The sequence below is a fragment of the Cariama cristata genome, unplaced genomic scaffold (genome assembly GCF_000690535.1).
Source record: "Cariama cristata isolate BGI_N322 unplaced genomic scaffold, ASM69053v1 scaffold40893, whole genome shotgun sequence".
Taxonomy (NCBI): domain Eukaryota; kingdom Metazoa; phylum Chordata; class Aves; order Cariamiformes; family Cariamidae; genus Cariama; species Cariama cristata.
This window is the reverse complement of record NW_009610869.1, coordinates 54988-70545: the sequence shown is the minus strand read 5'-3', so window position 1 is coordinate 70545 and position 15558 is coordinate 54988. Positions and strand designations below refer to the sequence as shown.

At 39.5% G+C, this 15558-nt stretch overlaps 2 protein-coding genes across 2 annotated transcripts in view; one reads left to right on the top strand and one right to left on the bottom strand.

Moving 5' to 3' along the window:
* Positions 1 to 2493: 2493 nt before the first annotated feature.
* On the top strand, positions 2494 to 3596 carry TSSC4 (tumor suppressing subtransferable candidate 4). Its single transcript, XM_009698021.1, has one exon. The coding sequence runs from the start codon at positions 2494 to 2496 to the stop codon at positions 3526 to 3528; it is 1035 nt and encodes a 344-aa protein (XP_009696323.1). The 3' UTR covers positions 3529 to 3596.
* A 3382-nt stretch (positions 3597 to 6978) lies between these two features.
* The window catches only part of TRPM5 (transient receptor potential cation channel, subfamily M, member 5), a 38507-nt gene continuing 29927 nt past the window's right edge, over positions 6979 to 15558 (bottom strand). Inside the window, exons 19-24 of the mRNA XM_009698020.1 lie at positions 13663 to 13831; positions 12807 to 12985; positions 11349 to 11481; positions 9240 to 9312; positions 8146 to 8236; positions 6979 to 7079 (exon numbers count right to left, since the gene is read on the bottom strand). Coding sequence (XP_009696322.1) covers positions 6979 to 7079; positions 8146 to 8236; positions 9240 to 9312; positions 11349 to 11481; positions 12807 to 12985; positions 13663 to 13831 — 746 coding nt within the window. The remainder of the gene's footprint in view (positions 7080 to 8145; positions 8237 to 9239; positions 9313 to 11348; positions 11482 to 12806; positions 12986 to 13662; positions 13832 to 15558) is intronic.

The window sequence follows — 15558 nt, the reverse complement described above, 5'->3', positions numbered from 1 at the left end:
GCAGGACAGGCTGAGGCTGTGGGCTGTACCTGTGATGTTGGGCAAGGCCCTGGGTCCTGTCTTTTCCCCCTCCCCGGGGTGGGGTGCCCGCTGGAGGTGTGAGCCCGGGGACTGCTGCCCTCGTCCTTGGTGTGGCAGCCTGTATGAGCACCGTCCCGAAGGGCTGTGCTGTTCCTGGCGCGGGATTGCAGGCAGGCTTTGCTGCAGTGCTCTCTGTGACGAGAGCAGACTCGTGGCCATGGTTTGGAGTGACTGGGATCTCTCTTTTCCTCACAGGCTGCACGAAGACGCACAGAGCCTGTTTGAGTAAGACCAGGATGGAAGAGTCCAGTGGGGACCTTCCCGTCCAGAGACACACCATCCTCCCCGAGTTGTGCTGTGATCACGTCACCATAACAAACCTGTGAGTCTCTCTGGGGTGCTGTAAGGGTCAGTGTGTCTGGCTACTAATGCTGCTAACGCTAAAACATCTTCTTGGGAGCAAAATTTTTCCTTTCTGTGTAACTGCCCTCAGACAAGAGATACCATGATTCACAGCCTATGATGAACACTTGTACTGCCATCTGAAAACAGCTGTTTTAGTCAATTATACGCTGTCTCTTTTGGGTTGTAGTCATTACTTTTCATGTGTTACAAAACTAAGCAGAAGAATGTATGGTTTTCAGATATTTATTTCCCATTTAGAGGTTACGCTGAGGGCAATGTTTTCAAAAGCAGTCATCAGATCCCTTTTGTCAAAGACAGCCAGACTTTACATGGAACATAGCAGTCAGTGTGTTGAATTCTTCAGAAGTTTCTCTATGTTTTAATGCCTCATGAAGATCTGGCCCTAACTGTGAATATGACCTTTCTTTGAAAATGGAACTCTGTGGTATCCACTGTCTTAGTACTTAGCAGCACTTAGTACTTGCAATGCATAACTATTATTTTTATATTTTCTGAGCTGCATTTAATACCGTTCATTTAGTAGTGGTTTACTGCACGTGCAAATTACAGTTTTATTTTTTTAAAACCTCTGTTCCGTTCTACACAATAAGGTTGGCAGTGTGAATGTGGAGACTGAGTCAATATAGTGGTGCCTGCCTTATTAGGCTGTGTGGTGTTCTTTTGCCAAAAATCCAGGAATATCTGCAGACTTTTATACCAGCGTGAGTTTGTGTCAGATTTAGAACTCGGTTCTGCAGCTTTGGATGATTCAGGGGGAAGGAATTATTTTTAAACTCATTTTAAAACTACATTTCCAGTATCTTGATGGAAATGTTTGTTTTCTAGGGTGGAAGTGCTGAGATCTTTGGTGGCTTTAACTGACCCTCAGGAGGGGAAGCTGACTCAGTCTCAAGAGAAAGTGAGTGACTAACAGACTTTCCATGTCTGTTTACTGCACCGTTTCAGAACCTATAATTAGGTAGTCGAGCTTATTCTAATAATAGATTAGAACTGTTTCTGTAATTCACGTTTTTGTGATTTGAACTGAAGTGTGTGTTTGCCGACTCTGTTTCTGATTGCTGGGCAAGTGGTAGAGTGATCATCAACCACCTCAGTTCTGCAAGTTTCCCTTCAAGCAGGTGGCAGAGTGAATCAGGTAATCCAGCCACTGCTGGAAGTCAGGCTTCAAATCACACTATCTTCTTACTGACTGAAGGGCCAGCTCTTCCAGACCCTTGGTTGCACCCTCCCCTTGTTTCCATGCAGAAGCATGGCATGTGCGATTAGTTTTCTTAATCCAGTGGGATTGATTTCTTGAGCTGCCTCGCTTTCTGATTCCAGGAATCTAGTAATGACACGAGAGCTTAAACCCAAGGCAGGAGGAGTGGAGCTTGTACTTTAAAGCAATCCTGAAACTGTAGCCCTGATATTTTTGTGGCTTCTCTGCCACTGACTTCGATCAGTGATAGTGTCCTTTATAATAGGCAGAACTTGAGGATTAGTGGGACAGGAGGTACAGTGGCTAATGCAATAAAGGATCGTAATGGTCAAAAGAAAGTGTGAGAGATTAGGATGTGTTTTTGTGGATTTATACAGTATGATAAATGCAGGGTGTAATTTGGAGAGGTCATAGCTGTCTCTTGGGAGATGTATAAGAGTTATGGGCTATTCAGATTTGCTCAAAAATGTTATGCTCATCTTTTTAGTAATTGGACCTGCTGTAACCTCTAATGACATTTGGTGTGCAACTCTATTTTTAATTACTTCATATTCTTGTATTGAGTCCTCTGTAAGTCTTTAATTTTAATGTGCATTCATTCCTTAAATAATGTTTTTATTTCAAGCAAAATTGCTTAGGAATCCCTGAAGTACAGCTGCCTGTTGTGTTGCAGTAATAATTATTTTGCACGGCACAGAATGATAGTCTTATACTTGGTTCTCATTTCACAGTGGAATTTTTATGCTCCTTTATATTCTAGGCACTAAACTCGCTGGGCATTTGGAAAATCGTATTTGCAGCTGTTCCTGGGCCTACGGCAAAGACCTCAGTGGAGTGAGGCCTTGAAGATGGGCGATCAGGAGGCAGGTGAACCCTTTCTGGGGACAGTGGCTGGTGGTGCCACAGACTACGAAGGAGCTCCTCCCTCAGACACAGTGTCACTCAGCGATTCTGATTCCGATGATTTGGGGTTAGCGGATGAAGCCGAAGTTGATACAGTATCTCCTGAGGAGCCATCTGGAGATGATGGGGATTACAGATCAGGGGAGACCCCTGACTCTTCAAACAGCAGTCACAGATCTCCTGTCCAGCCATTCCATCTGAGGGGCATGAGTTCTACGTTCTCTCTCCGTAGCCAGAGCATTTTTGATTGCCTGGAAGAGGCGGCCAAGTTGTCTGTGCCCTCGATGCCTGAAGATAATGTTGTTGATGGGAGGTTTAAGCGTCCGCTGCCTCCAACCATGGTTTCGGGTAACATGGTTCCAGAAAGCCTGGGAAAGCAAGCCAAACCAGTGCAGGCTCCCAAAACCTCTCCTGCAGTGCCTGACTATGTGGCACACCCAGAACGCTGGACCAAATACAGCCTAGATGGAATTTCAGAGTCTAGTGACAAGACTAACAGGGCAGTGGCCATGGAATTTCTAGAGGGTTTGAAGAAAAGAGGGGAGGGACGAAGCTCAGCTGCCCAAGATAGCTACACCCCATACTTCAACCAGGACCCTTCCAGCAGTGGAGCTGGGAGGATTGTCTTCACCAAACCAGCAAAAAGGGGTGTTGATGGACTGGAAAAGAAAACATCGGCAGGGGAAGATAAGAAACACATGAAAACAGATCTGAAAGGAAAATCTCTGAAGACTGATGACTTGAGGGAGGAAGATAAGGTAGAGCTGGGGCACTTAGGTAGTGGAAGTGGAAAGGCAACAGAGGAGGAGGAGTACATGATGGCGGGGGACCTGAATACAGAAGGTACACTGAGTGCAAGGTTTAGAGACTCAGGTGAAGAGCCATTGGTGGAAACAGTTGGATTCCATTGCAGTAAGAAGAAGAATAGGAAAAATTTCCGACCTAAAGTAGATGATGAAGGGGAGGAGAAAGAGTCCTGAAGGATGGAGCACATTAGAGACATCCAAGGGCTTGTATTGTCTTTGGATATGTTTGGGTTTTTCTTTTTTTTTTTTTTCCCCCCTGGTCTGGAAACCATATGATACTTTTTCTTGTCTAACGGTTTGCATCGTAGCCACCAAGAACATTTTAGAAATTTAGAAATTAAGCTACCTAAAATACATTCCAGGCTTTTTGTTCGTGAGAAGTCTATGGGCACAGGATAATTGCACCCTAGCAGGAGAGAATAGGGTGTGCTTTGGTTGTTTGCTTGCGCAACTTCCTGGGGCTTGCTCTAGAGGTGAAGTAGCCAAAGAAAAAGATGTATTAGCTAAAAGGCTGCAAGGCTTCCTACTAACCCCCAAATTTAGAGCTGTTCCCAAATCCTGTAGAATCCTCGAACAAAGATGATCAGCTTATTACATAGACATTTTTAAACAGTGAAATAAAAGCTAGTCTTCCACTAGATGTTATTTCTTCTGGCCCCGTCCCATGGAGGAAAACCTTTTTCTTCTTTTTTTTTTTTTTTTTGGTTACTACATCCTTCTGTCATTGCCATTGAGAGTAAAAGCAAAAAGCACAACAGTGCCCAGTCGTGAGTTTGGAGGGCCCAGGTGGGAACTGGCAAAAATATATATATTTTTTTAAGGTTGGCTTAATATTTACCTTATTTAGTGTCACATGGTAAAGATTTTAAAAAACACAGTGTTTCCTGCAGTGGGGTACAACTCTGGCTATATCCTGGTGAAGACACGCTCAAGATGGCTTCAGCAAAGTCTCATCACATTGAGTGTAGGTCAGAATTTGCAACAGCTTCAGTTGTTAAGTTGGGCAGCAGCTTTTCCTCATACTGATATGATATGATGTGATGATTCTTGGCCTGCACATTTGAATGTCCTTTCCAGGTGTCACTGCATCCACCTTGATTCTATGTGTGGATTTGGTGGGAATGAGATATTTGTACCAGGACCAGATACTTTTTTGTTCTTTAGGATTCAATAAATTTTCAGTCGTAGCTTGATTTCTTCATTTCTTTGAACCATGCTGATTAATGCAGCTATAGGAGTTTTACAAATGCTCAGTTTATTTGATTTGAGAATTGTCTTGAAAATCTTCTAGAATGTTACTCTAAGCTTACCCTCTTGTAACTTCTCCCTCAAGTCTTATATTTGTAGATTCTAAACTTCACATTTTTAACATTTTCAATCATTTTACAATATATAGAGAATCGCCTCATAGGATGAGTCACCTCATACAATGAATCACATTGGAGTGAATGTCAAATACAGTAGGTTTTCACACAGAATGTTAGCAAATTTTATAAATAAGTGTGAAAGATTAAATTCTTTGAAAGGTTATATGATTTGAAACTCAAATTAATTCAGGTCAGTTTGGACTGACTTTTTTTTGGCCAGTATTCTAAATTAACATACCCCAATGTTAGTATTTGTAATTGTGCAGTAAAAGATTACTACTTTAGAATTTGTGATATTTCTTGCTAGACTGTGCTTGCCCAAACCGTGAAGGATATTTGGGGAGGTTACTTCCTCTGGGGCGGTGTCAGCATCTTATCAAGAATCGACTGGTAGGCCCAGTCATTTGAGTCTTTGTGTTTGAACAGATGAATCATTTGGCAGCAGAAGCAGAAAACAATGTAAAATGAGTAATATTGCTCCATCTTTTGAAATTCACCTTTTAATTTTAAAAGCAGAAGGTATTTTCTCATGAGTATACAATTTGGTGCACATTAATTAATGGGTTATTGCTAAATACAGCAGTTGTTCCAGTGCATGTGAGTGGGACATAACAACAATTCCAAATGGACAGATTTTGGTTTCCAGTGGATAATTAATGTGCTGATCACAATTAAAATAGTAGCCGGTTTTGAATGGAAGCTGCTGCCAAGAGTCGGGCGTGCTGGTTGTAATGCATTATTATAAGGCATTATCTCCTAACCAAAAATGTAGTTTGGTACAAACTTGGTGGTTTTGTGGCTTCTGCCGGCCTAGGGTGAAGAACAGGTAGGACAGTACCAAAATTCCACCACTGTCAATGGGGTCACTGAGTTCTGGGGCACAGCTGAATAAACTGGACAAATGCCTATTTTATGAAGATGTTATAAAAAGATTAATATCTATTATTAAAAGACTCATGTTGGAAAGGTATTTTTATCAGATCTGAGATTTTTTTTTTTTTTTCCCCACCTTTGGTAACGGAGAAAGCTTTTGCACAACCTACATCTGTGTTGCATAGAAACAGTGTTAAAGGCCTGAGGAAATTAAGTTCAGTTCAAGCTTATCAGTGTAAGAAAGACCACAACCCAATACTTCCCCCCCTTCTGATGCTGTTTATATTATTCCAAAGAAATTTCCTTTTAAAGGATGGTAGTAATATTCATTTTATTGGTGTATCTTTTCCTTTAAAATTCTAATAAAGCCAGCTAGCTTTTGTATGCTAAAAATGTGCATGCCAGTTTTAAGTAATGAAAAAGACAACAGTCCAAATTCCTAGTTTGTAGGAAAATTCTTGCTACACATTCTTGCTTTAAAGTCTCTTAAGTGATTTTTTTTTTTCCCTGAACTTTGAGAGATTAAAAAAATGAAATCTGAGAACGGCGTAGGTGTAGATGCTGTGTTCCATGCGGTGCAATACATCAAGGCAAAGTCTCCTTTAACAGCAGGAAGCTGATGAGATCTGGCAATGAAACAAAAAAGCAAGCAGCAGAGGATGGGGGTCTGACTGTGGGAGGGTCCCCTGCTTTCTGTTTGGAAAATGACCACAAGCCACTGCACACTTGAGGAGCGTGCGATGGGATTCCAGTTTCTGGGACTGAGTGGGGAGCCCTGAGTAAGGAACAGCAGCAAAGGAATAGCTCACAGAAGCCAGCACGGGAAGAGAAGACGGTGAGTGCAATCGTTCGAGGGTTGTAAGAACTCCAGGAACTGTATGGATTGTAATAGTTCAGTATCCCAGGCCCTTTCCTGTGGATTTCCTTTCTAAGCAACTCAGAAATACAAGCTTGCTTTCTTGGCCAAGGAAGTGGCGTGGGTTTTAGCGCATAAATGATCACCCTTCCAAAGGGAGACTCCCTTGAACAGAGAAATGTGGAAATTGGCAATGATTACACTGGACTGCGGGTGTGGTATTTGGAGAACAGAAGGCAGATCATATTTAGAAAATGAGGTGGTAGAGTCATCCTGGAGGAGAAAGTTTTTAATGCGATTTGTGGAATGGAGTTTTGGAGAATGGATCAAGTGATAGAGGAGCAGAACGGAAGAAAGCCCAAGAAATTGAAGGAGGAATACCAAGAAATCCTCAGTAGTGTAAAACATTGGCAGTGCTGGGCGTAAAGGCTTTGAGAGCTGGGCCTTAGGCCTTTGCGAGATTAGGATTTTACTTCTACAGTAGTTCAGAAGGACAAAAGGTTTAATCTGAAGAAATAAGAATAAAATTTAATTATCCATGTATGTGATGTCATTCTTGGACTGATCGGCATGCTCTTCTCTTTCACTTCTTTCTGGCAGAGGCCCTTCCGTGTAGGCATTCGTCACACCTAATAGGATTGTAAAAGCCACGTACTTGTTTAAAAGCCTTAGGACAAGGGGCACGTAACAGCAATTGCTTAAGAAACTTTAAAATGTTGAAAATAATCCACAATAAAAAGATACTGTAGATTCTGTTACTTTGTATTTGCTCAGTAAATGATAAACACAGGTTTCTTCTTTATTTTTCAGCTATTTAAGTTTCTGATTTCTGTGCAGTTACAGTATTGAAAGGTCTGGGGAATATGCTACAGGATGGTTTTTCTTATTGGAATATTGATAATGAAGCAATTTATGGATGTGTTTTATAAGCTGCTTATAGAATTAAGTCAAGTTTGAGGTTAGTTTGAGTGATTTCAGGTCTTGTCATGTCATGACTGCTGAGTTTCCGTCTACTTCTTTTTCCCATGTAGTGTATATATATGTTCAGTTTATGGTTTCTGGAGGCCTTTTTGTGTAATAGATAGTAATAGGTAAATATTGAAATGGATAATTAATACCCAAAATCTTTATTGTTTTGGACATCCTCTGGTGGCTGAGAAATAGTCTGTTTCTGTCTCTAGTGCTTTAAACTCCAAACAGTGCAGCCCTGGGACACAGGACAAGATTCTTAACTGACAGAAATAGTTGCAGCTCTGAAGGCAAATGAGCTGTGTTCATCAAAACAAAGTAGGAGGCTTGCTTAAGTTCTATTTTTAATGATTATTGTTACCCATATTAAATGTTTTGGTAATACTTTGGTAGTACTCTCTCATTGACTCAGGAAACTCCCAAGACAATCCTCTCAAGAAACCCTGTGGCAAATAGATACTTATTTAGATGCTTGAAGCTGGGTGAGATGATTCTAACTCACACTAAACAACAGTCCTTTCCCCAAAGTTTTTAAAATATATTTTGCAAAAGGTTAATTTTTTCATTCCGAAGTATGAATATTCTGGTTTTGTTTATATTCCCATTACCTCTAGGTACCTCCTTATGTGGTTCTTTTCCAATCTTTTTATTTTTTCCCTGTCATTTTTAAATGAAATTGTATAGCTGTATTAATTAGCTTTTCCATTATTGTTTTTCAATACTTACGTGTATAGTTTGGAGCTGGTGGGTTGCACAAGAGGTTGGTTTTGGTTAAAACCTCTGCCATTGAGGAGATAACAGCTGTACAGTAGCAAATCTACAAAATAGGTAGTGATTTCTACATCAGCTAATATTCGTAGTACTTTATCCATTCTTAAATTTGCAAGAAAGATAATCTAGGCAGCAGACTGAAGCAGCATCAGAGATACCCCATATATTTTTTATTTTTATTTAAGAAATAGTTGAACTGTCTGGGAGGAAGACTTGTATTAAATACCTTCCCTTTTTTGTGAGTATATTGCATTATCTCAAGCTGACACAAACTTACTAAAGCATTTCTTGTGTGTTCCTGTTGGACCTGTTATTTGGTGTCAACATTGTTCATTGAATAGCACGACTTTTTTCAGGAAGCCATAAAATGTCTAAGAAAGGGGAGGGAAATTGCAATGGGAATATTAAGATAAGGAACTATCAGCGAGGCCAAAATTACACCGGAGAGTTCTAAGGACAAAGAGAACAGTAACAGTTGTGCTGCGTAGCACGTGATAATGCTGAGTATTTTCAGACTGTTTAAAAAATGTTTGTTTATATTTCAAGCTCACGATAGGGTTTCCTTCTATTATTTGTGTTTCACATTTGTATGTTTGACCCTTCTCTTTGAGACGTTGGTATCTGATATCCAAGAAAATTAGAAAAACTGATGTCCAAGAAGATTAGTCTAGGTCCGATCAGACAGAATATGGGTATTTTCAAAGTTGACAGTTTTAAAGAAAGAAAAGGTTGGGAGAAGGAAGATAATAGAGGGGGGAAGATGAAGCGTTTCATTCCAGAAACATCCTTAATGAAGGAATGAACACTTCTCAAGTAGACTAGCAAGGAGAGCAAGAAATGCTGTATTCCCCTTTCTCCTTTCTGCCGGTCAGAAATGTTTCTTTACATATATATATCACCAGAGAGAAAACAATAAGGTAAGCGAAACCATAATACAGATCCATTTCTCCTTCCCTTCATCCCTAAATAGGGTCTGCCAGACTACCATTAAATGAGAAATGTGGTGAAATCCTAAAGCTGATATAAGTGCCTATAAAACTATTACTTACCTGGGCTTCCATAACTTTAAACCGCTTTTCTTGTTCTTTCAATCCACTAAAATACTTAGACAAGTTATCCACCCTGTGGAAACAAAGCAGACACACTGAGCAAAAAGGAAAGGCTTCAGAAGAAATCCTAGGACACAAAAGCCACGTAACTTCCTGCACCCATGGCCCCTCGCTAGCAGTTCTGTGCTGCTGAGACATCCCAGAGCCCCCTGAAAGTTTTGACCGCTTGAGGTGTTCCTGTGAGTATTTATTGAACAGAGCAGCATTTCTGGAACAATCTCATGCACCAGTTGCCCAGATTACAGCAGCTGTTCAGCTTCTGGTGTGGGACACTTGGCCCCAGCTGCTGTGGACATCAAGGACAGCAGACAGGAGCCTTAGCTCCAGCCCAGTCTCTCCAGCCACTTATGTCCCCCCTTTACCAAATGTAAACTGATCCTGGCGTGAGAACTGAGGCCACAATCTTTTCCATCAACACAGGGGAGATGAGCCACTTAAACTTTATATGAGGTTTCATTTTTGGAAATTGGCTTGACATTCAGATCCCTTTTTCCATACAGTCCAAAGGGACTGTGTAGACAGCTTCCACCTAGTGCCTCCAAACCATTGTACTGTCCACATGCTTTCTGCATCATTCACCTCTTCTCCCAGCAGTTCCTTATTCTTCGCGTCTGGTTCCCCATAGGCTCCTCAAATCCCTCTCTGCTTTGTCCTAACTCTTCAAAGTTTCTCTCTAACAGATTATGTTCGATTCAGGTCTATGCGAAAAAGCTGCTGCTGGATGGGTCTAATGCACTTTGGGCTTAGTTCAATGCGAAGTTCAAAAGAGTCACTTTCTGAGGGTTTTGTAAGATTTCAGATACACACTGCTACCACCTAAGAGCAAAGATAAAAAGCCACGGGTTTAGTGGTGTTCACCTGAACCTTTTCCAGTCTCTTTCTGGCTCTATTATGCCTGAAATACTGCAAAGCCAGACTGATTCTTACTTTTCCCCTCCAGTAACTTCATCTACATTGTACCATCTTTAAAACATTCTAGCTTTAAAGCTAGAAATAACAGAATTGTGCCCTTTGTCTGGAAGCAATTACACACGTATTTATTGCTTGATTTCAACAACTGAGCTCTCATTCCTAGGGTTTGTCAGTGATCTGCTTGTGAGAATAAAGTTTAAACCAACTTAATACTAAATTATTATGAATTAAGAGTCTATGTAGATTACAGGGAGAAGAAGATTTTCCAAGAACATACTCAAGTATGCTGTTCTGGTCTCCAGCTATTCTATGAGTTAGATGGAGGTTTGTTTTGAAAGACAGCACAGACAGAAAACAGACAGCACAGGAACATTTTTATGATAACTTTCACACCCGTTGTGCCTCTATTTGAAGTCAGTTTCATCATAAGAGGAAACAGCTGAAACAGGTGTTAAAAGCTTCTTTAAAGAATGCTTTGCTGTCCGGCTTTCAGTATTGCCTTAGTTGTTTCTGTTTTCACTGCATATAACTCCTTTGTGTTTTGCTTAAAGGAGTAAAAAATTTAGGACTTTTTCTTTAGACTACTAAACCAATTTAAGTGATATTCCTAACAGGGAGATATTTTAGAGAAGTATTTAAATGGAGACTCAGTTATTGAAATATAATTCCATTCAACAGTTTTGTTGAATGGAAGTTTAAGATCTCTTGAATTACAGCCAGGTCACAGATGCAGAAGAACAACTATTTACGGCTTTATGGTGTGAGTCTACAGTCTAAGCCATTCAAAAGTCTAATTCAAAAGTCTTTGTTGTATTCCTACAGGGGATGGAAGCACACGCACTGCAGTATAGCAAAGGAACTATTCTTCCACCGTTTATTCATGAATATGATTTTCATTGGGTTTGACTGCAGATTTGGCTGGAGCTTACAGGTCTGTAATTGTACATACTTCAGGAGTGCCAAAAACTCTTCTAATATTGTAGTGATTCTGGCTTCTCACATTTTTTCATGGACTGTGTATTTCCTAACTGCGTTCTAGTTGGACTCTTCATATAAGCTTTACAAGCACCTGAATATTTATTTCATTCAAAGCTGAAGACTTGCAAGGTATGCTTATTGTGGGTCAGAATAACATACTTATTAGATGTGGCCTTCAGCCTTTCTTCATTGCTTTCTTTCCTTTCTTGTTCAAGGTTGACAAGATAATTTTCTTTTTGCATCAGCTCCCATGTTATGATTTTTTGATCTAGGCTAACTGGAAGATCTCTTTCTGTAGGAAAAAAAAAGTAAGAATTATATTTTACTCCCTTTTCTCTTATACTAGTAATGGAAGGCTGCTATGCTAAAGAAAAATGAAGTCTTGCCATTGTGGGCCCTTTGCTATTGCAGGAGTGTCATGTTATTAAAATAAATATTTTCTACTTTTTCTTCTTGTGATGGAAGGCAATAGACCTTTTTGCAGTTGGATATGACTCCTGAATTTTCTAAAGAACAGCATGGACCAATATCTGTAGTTCCATTTAAACTTATTTACAAACTTACTGGACTTCTGACATATTTTAGCCCCAAAGTATTTAATGAGCAGAGCTTTATGTTCAGTCACACTTTATCACCTAAGCTTCTTTATTAGAACAATTATAAATAGGAAGGACAAACTGTGAATAAATCCCTCTACCTTGAAGTATAAAGCCTGTTGTTGTTGTTGTTGTTGTTGTCAAGTGTCCCAGCCAACCACAGACCTCAAATTCACAGATGTATTTTGAACGCAGCATACTGGTTTTGTATCCTCCTAAAGATTGGTAAAAGGGCACACTTGCTGCATGCTCCAAACACTACTGAATCTATAACCTGAGCAGTCAGGTACTTGCTTTCTTACAGGAAAAAAGAATTTTTATTCTTTTTTATTAAGAATCTTCAGCAGTGTGCTTTGGTAGCTAGGAGTGTGTCTGAAAGGGCTCTGAATTGGTCCAGTCTGACAACAGTTCTGCTCTAAAGCCTATTATTAGCCTGCACAGGGGGAGTAAATAGGCTTATTATCAGACACTATTAAACTAGATGGACCAAGTTTGCCGTCACTATAGAAAGGCCTCAAATGCCTTCTGTAATTAGCGGAACTTCATCTGCCTTACAACTTTTAAGAGACCACCATTTCTCCAAGCATGTTCTCTCTCTCTGTCCATGTCTCTGTATTGGGAAGTAACCACTGATCCTAATAGATTTTTAGACGTGGTATACGTTTTTAGGGTTATCTGGACTTAATAATTACTAAAATTCAGGAGCAAATGAAATAACTATTCATTAAACCTATCCATTGTTATGTCTTCAGAAATCAAATTCCTTTAACCAGTTTTATATCAACACCTTTGTTGTAGTAACTATGGTGCATTAAAAAAAATGCATTATGGGAAACTGTTTATAGTACAGGATACATTATAAGCCTTAACTTTTCATTTGTACTCTCCTGGCAGTCTTTGTTAAAAATAGATTGTGACTCTTGGCTTAAGGAAATCTTAATTGCTTTTCTGTTTTGCCTATTCAGCATGTACTAGGAGAGTGTCAGGGTCTCCAGTTGCTAGATGTTTGTTAACAACTCACCCAGGTGTTCTTTTTTATGTTCCATTTTGTTGAAGATTCTTCTGAGAACCAGAGTTATGTGGTTAATAATGATAAATGGTGGTGCTAAGGCAGGCCGGCCATGATATTCAACAATCAGGTTGTAGCGCTGGATTTTCCAGAAGATGTCTGCATTGCCCTGAACAACTTGAAAAGTGTAACTGTAATTGGGAGGGGAAGAAAAAAGTATATAACTTTTTTTCTGCAACAAGCTAAAGCTTATTATTACAAAATGTAGTCCCACATTTACTTTAAAAAAGGAACAGCAAGCTCAGCAAGTAGTGTTAATTTAATCTAAAGTTTGTGCAAATTCTTAGATATTAAAATAATTTCAGTTGCAGTCTTCAAATGTTAAAAAATACATCCGTTTTTTTTTAATTAAAAAAGAAAGATAATTCCACTTCACTCAGGCAAGATCAGCAAACATGCCATGCCAGTTCTTCAACCAAATGAATCATTATTAGCTGTGTTGACATCAAGCATTTCCCCTATGTGCAGATCATCCACTGTTAATTCTGCCAAGTTTACAGCTGCTTTGCACCTGCAGACTTGTGCTGCAGCACAGCCAGGGATCCAGACCCTTCTATGCATGTTTAATTGAATTTTTAGCAGTAAAAGAGGCTTCTTTTCTTCTTGCCTTTAATGTGGCTAGAGTAAGGATGATGAGAACTTAAAAACTATATGATCACAGAGGTCTACCTATCAATCCCTGAATAATATTCATTAGGAAAATTACTAGTGTATTCCAAAATGAATAGCCAACAGCAATGTAGTAAATGTGGGCATTCACTTAAACCTTTGCAGCCTCTGCCTTGATACTTACTGAAATCACTCTTACCTGAACATAGCAATCAGGAGATTCATAAGGAGAACATTTGTGACTAGCAGGAAGATGACCAACAGAAGTATGACAAGCCAGTTGGCATAGCTATTAGGACATGATGGCAAGTTCTCCTGCAGAATCTGCAGTGGATTAAATGTACAATTCCTGGGATACATTTGTGATGCTGCAAAGGAAGACAGAGAAATAAAAGATTAATTTTGACAAATCCTACTGCCACATGTATTTCATAGTGGAGACAAAAGCTTTGCATTGTGCTGAGCAAAATCTCTGACTTCCAACAAAGAATGGCAAGAATTACAAATTGTTCCTGAGGTTTGAAGTAATGCATTTCATAGCTATTTCAATAAATAAATAAAAACTGAATTAATATCTCTAAACATGCCTTTTTTTTAAGACCTGGTGACATGAATGGATGTGTATATTTAGTACTTTTACTGTTAAGATACAAATCAAGGACAACGATGATACTGATTACTAAAATGATTTAATCTTGGCTGCATAAAAACAGCAGCATAATTTTGTTGTGAATATTTTGCAGTCATTAAAAGCTTAAACCCAATATTGTGGTAGTATTTTTGTACTGCCCTTGCTGACTGCTAGCAGGACCATAAATACGAGACTCTCTTAACCTTAAAAGGATAGTTCTTTGACTCTTTGAGCTACTGAGCTAATTCTTGCAGTTGAAAGATCATTTATGTGAACTAATATCCAATGTCTTTAATTTTGTGCAAATATCATGTACATGAAAAGATATTGTTTTAATGTGCAAGAGGTTTACAACCCTAGGACAATGTAGACCTCCAGAACTCGGGTGCTCATTCAGTGGCAAGACCGCTGTCACAGCTGGCTTTTTAGTAACATTCAGCAAAGGGGGATTGTATTGAAAAGGCTGTATCCTTTTTAGACTAGATTTGAGTTCCTGAAGTCAAACCACCTTTGAGTATTTAGCAGTTGTGTTCCCCCACATACTTGTGTCTTCGCAGTCCTCATGCTGGTACATGTGTTAGAGGAGAAAACTCAGTAAGAGCTGGGAATGGGGTTCCTCGTTCTAAATTTAACTACTTTGTACATCTGAGCTTGCATTTGAGATTCGTAAGAATGGCTCTACTCCATCAGACTGGAGGTCTAGCCCTGTGTCCTGTCTCCAGCTATGAATTAAACCTCCAAATTTAGAGTAGCAAAATAATATTTACTTTTTTGTTCTTCATTTTTTTACTAATAATTCTTTTCCCCACTGCCACAGATAACCCCATGATCATATTCCTTAGAGCACACAGTTATATCAAAGCTCACCACAGCTGGGACTGCTTTCACCTTATATTTATCTACACTGAATTTCATTTGATGATTTAGCACTCATGAGGGTCCTCTGCAACTCTTAGGTGTCAGCTTTAGTCATTACTACCCAGTAATGTAGTTTTGTCAGCAATTTTTGTCCCCCTCATTACCCAACTCCTTTTCTGTGTGTTTCATAAAGATGTTAAACAGAGTAAGTCCCCGAGGGCCCCAGGACAAATGACTCCCTTCTGGAAGTTGCCTGTGTAATTAATTCTTTTTTTCTCTGTCTTTTAACCAATTATTTATCCAGGTGAGGACACCCTTTGGAGGCTCAACAGACAGAAACACACATTTCTAGGGAATGCTACATCTGACTTATTTCCAAATGAGACGGATCCTATTCCAGAAATATTTGTTTCTCTCCAATTACTTTAATGGAAATGAGAGTGAGCATAGGCATTTAGAGTTAAGTGAAATGAATCACACCCCTGCTCTCTTGTCTCATTCAGTCTTTTTTGCCTTTTCTAAGACATGTGCTTTTTCTTGTTAAGCAGGGTGAACATGAAAGAATGCTTACTAGTTTGCTTCTGTCTATGGGATTTTTTTGGTTCC

Excerpts from the sequence above, each read along its gene's own strand:
- TSSC4 (XM_009698021.1), top strand. The coding sequence starts at position 2,494 with ATGGGCGATCAGGAGGCAGGTGAACCCTTTCTGGGGACAGTGGCTGGT.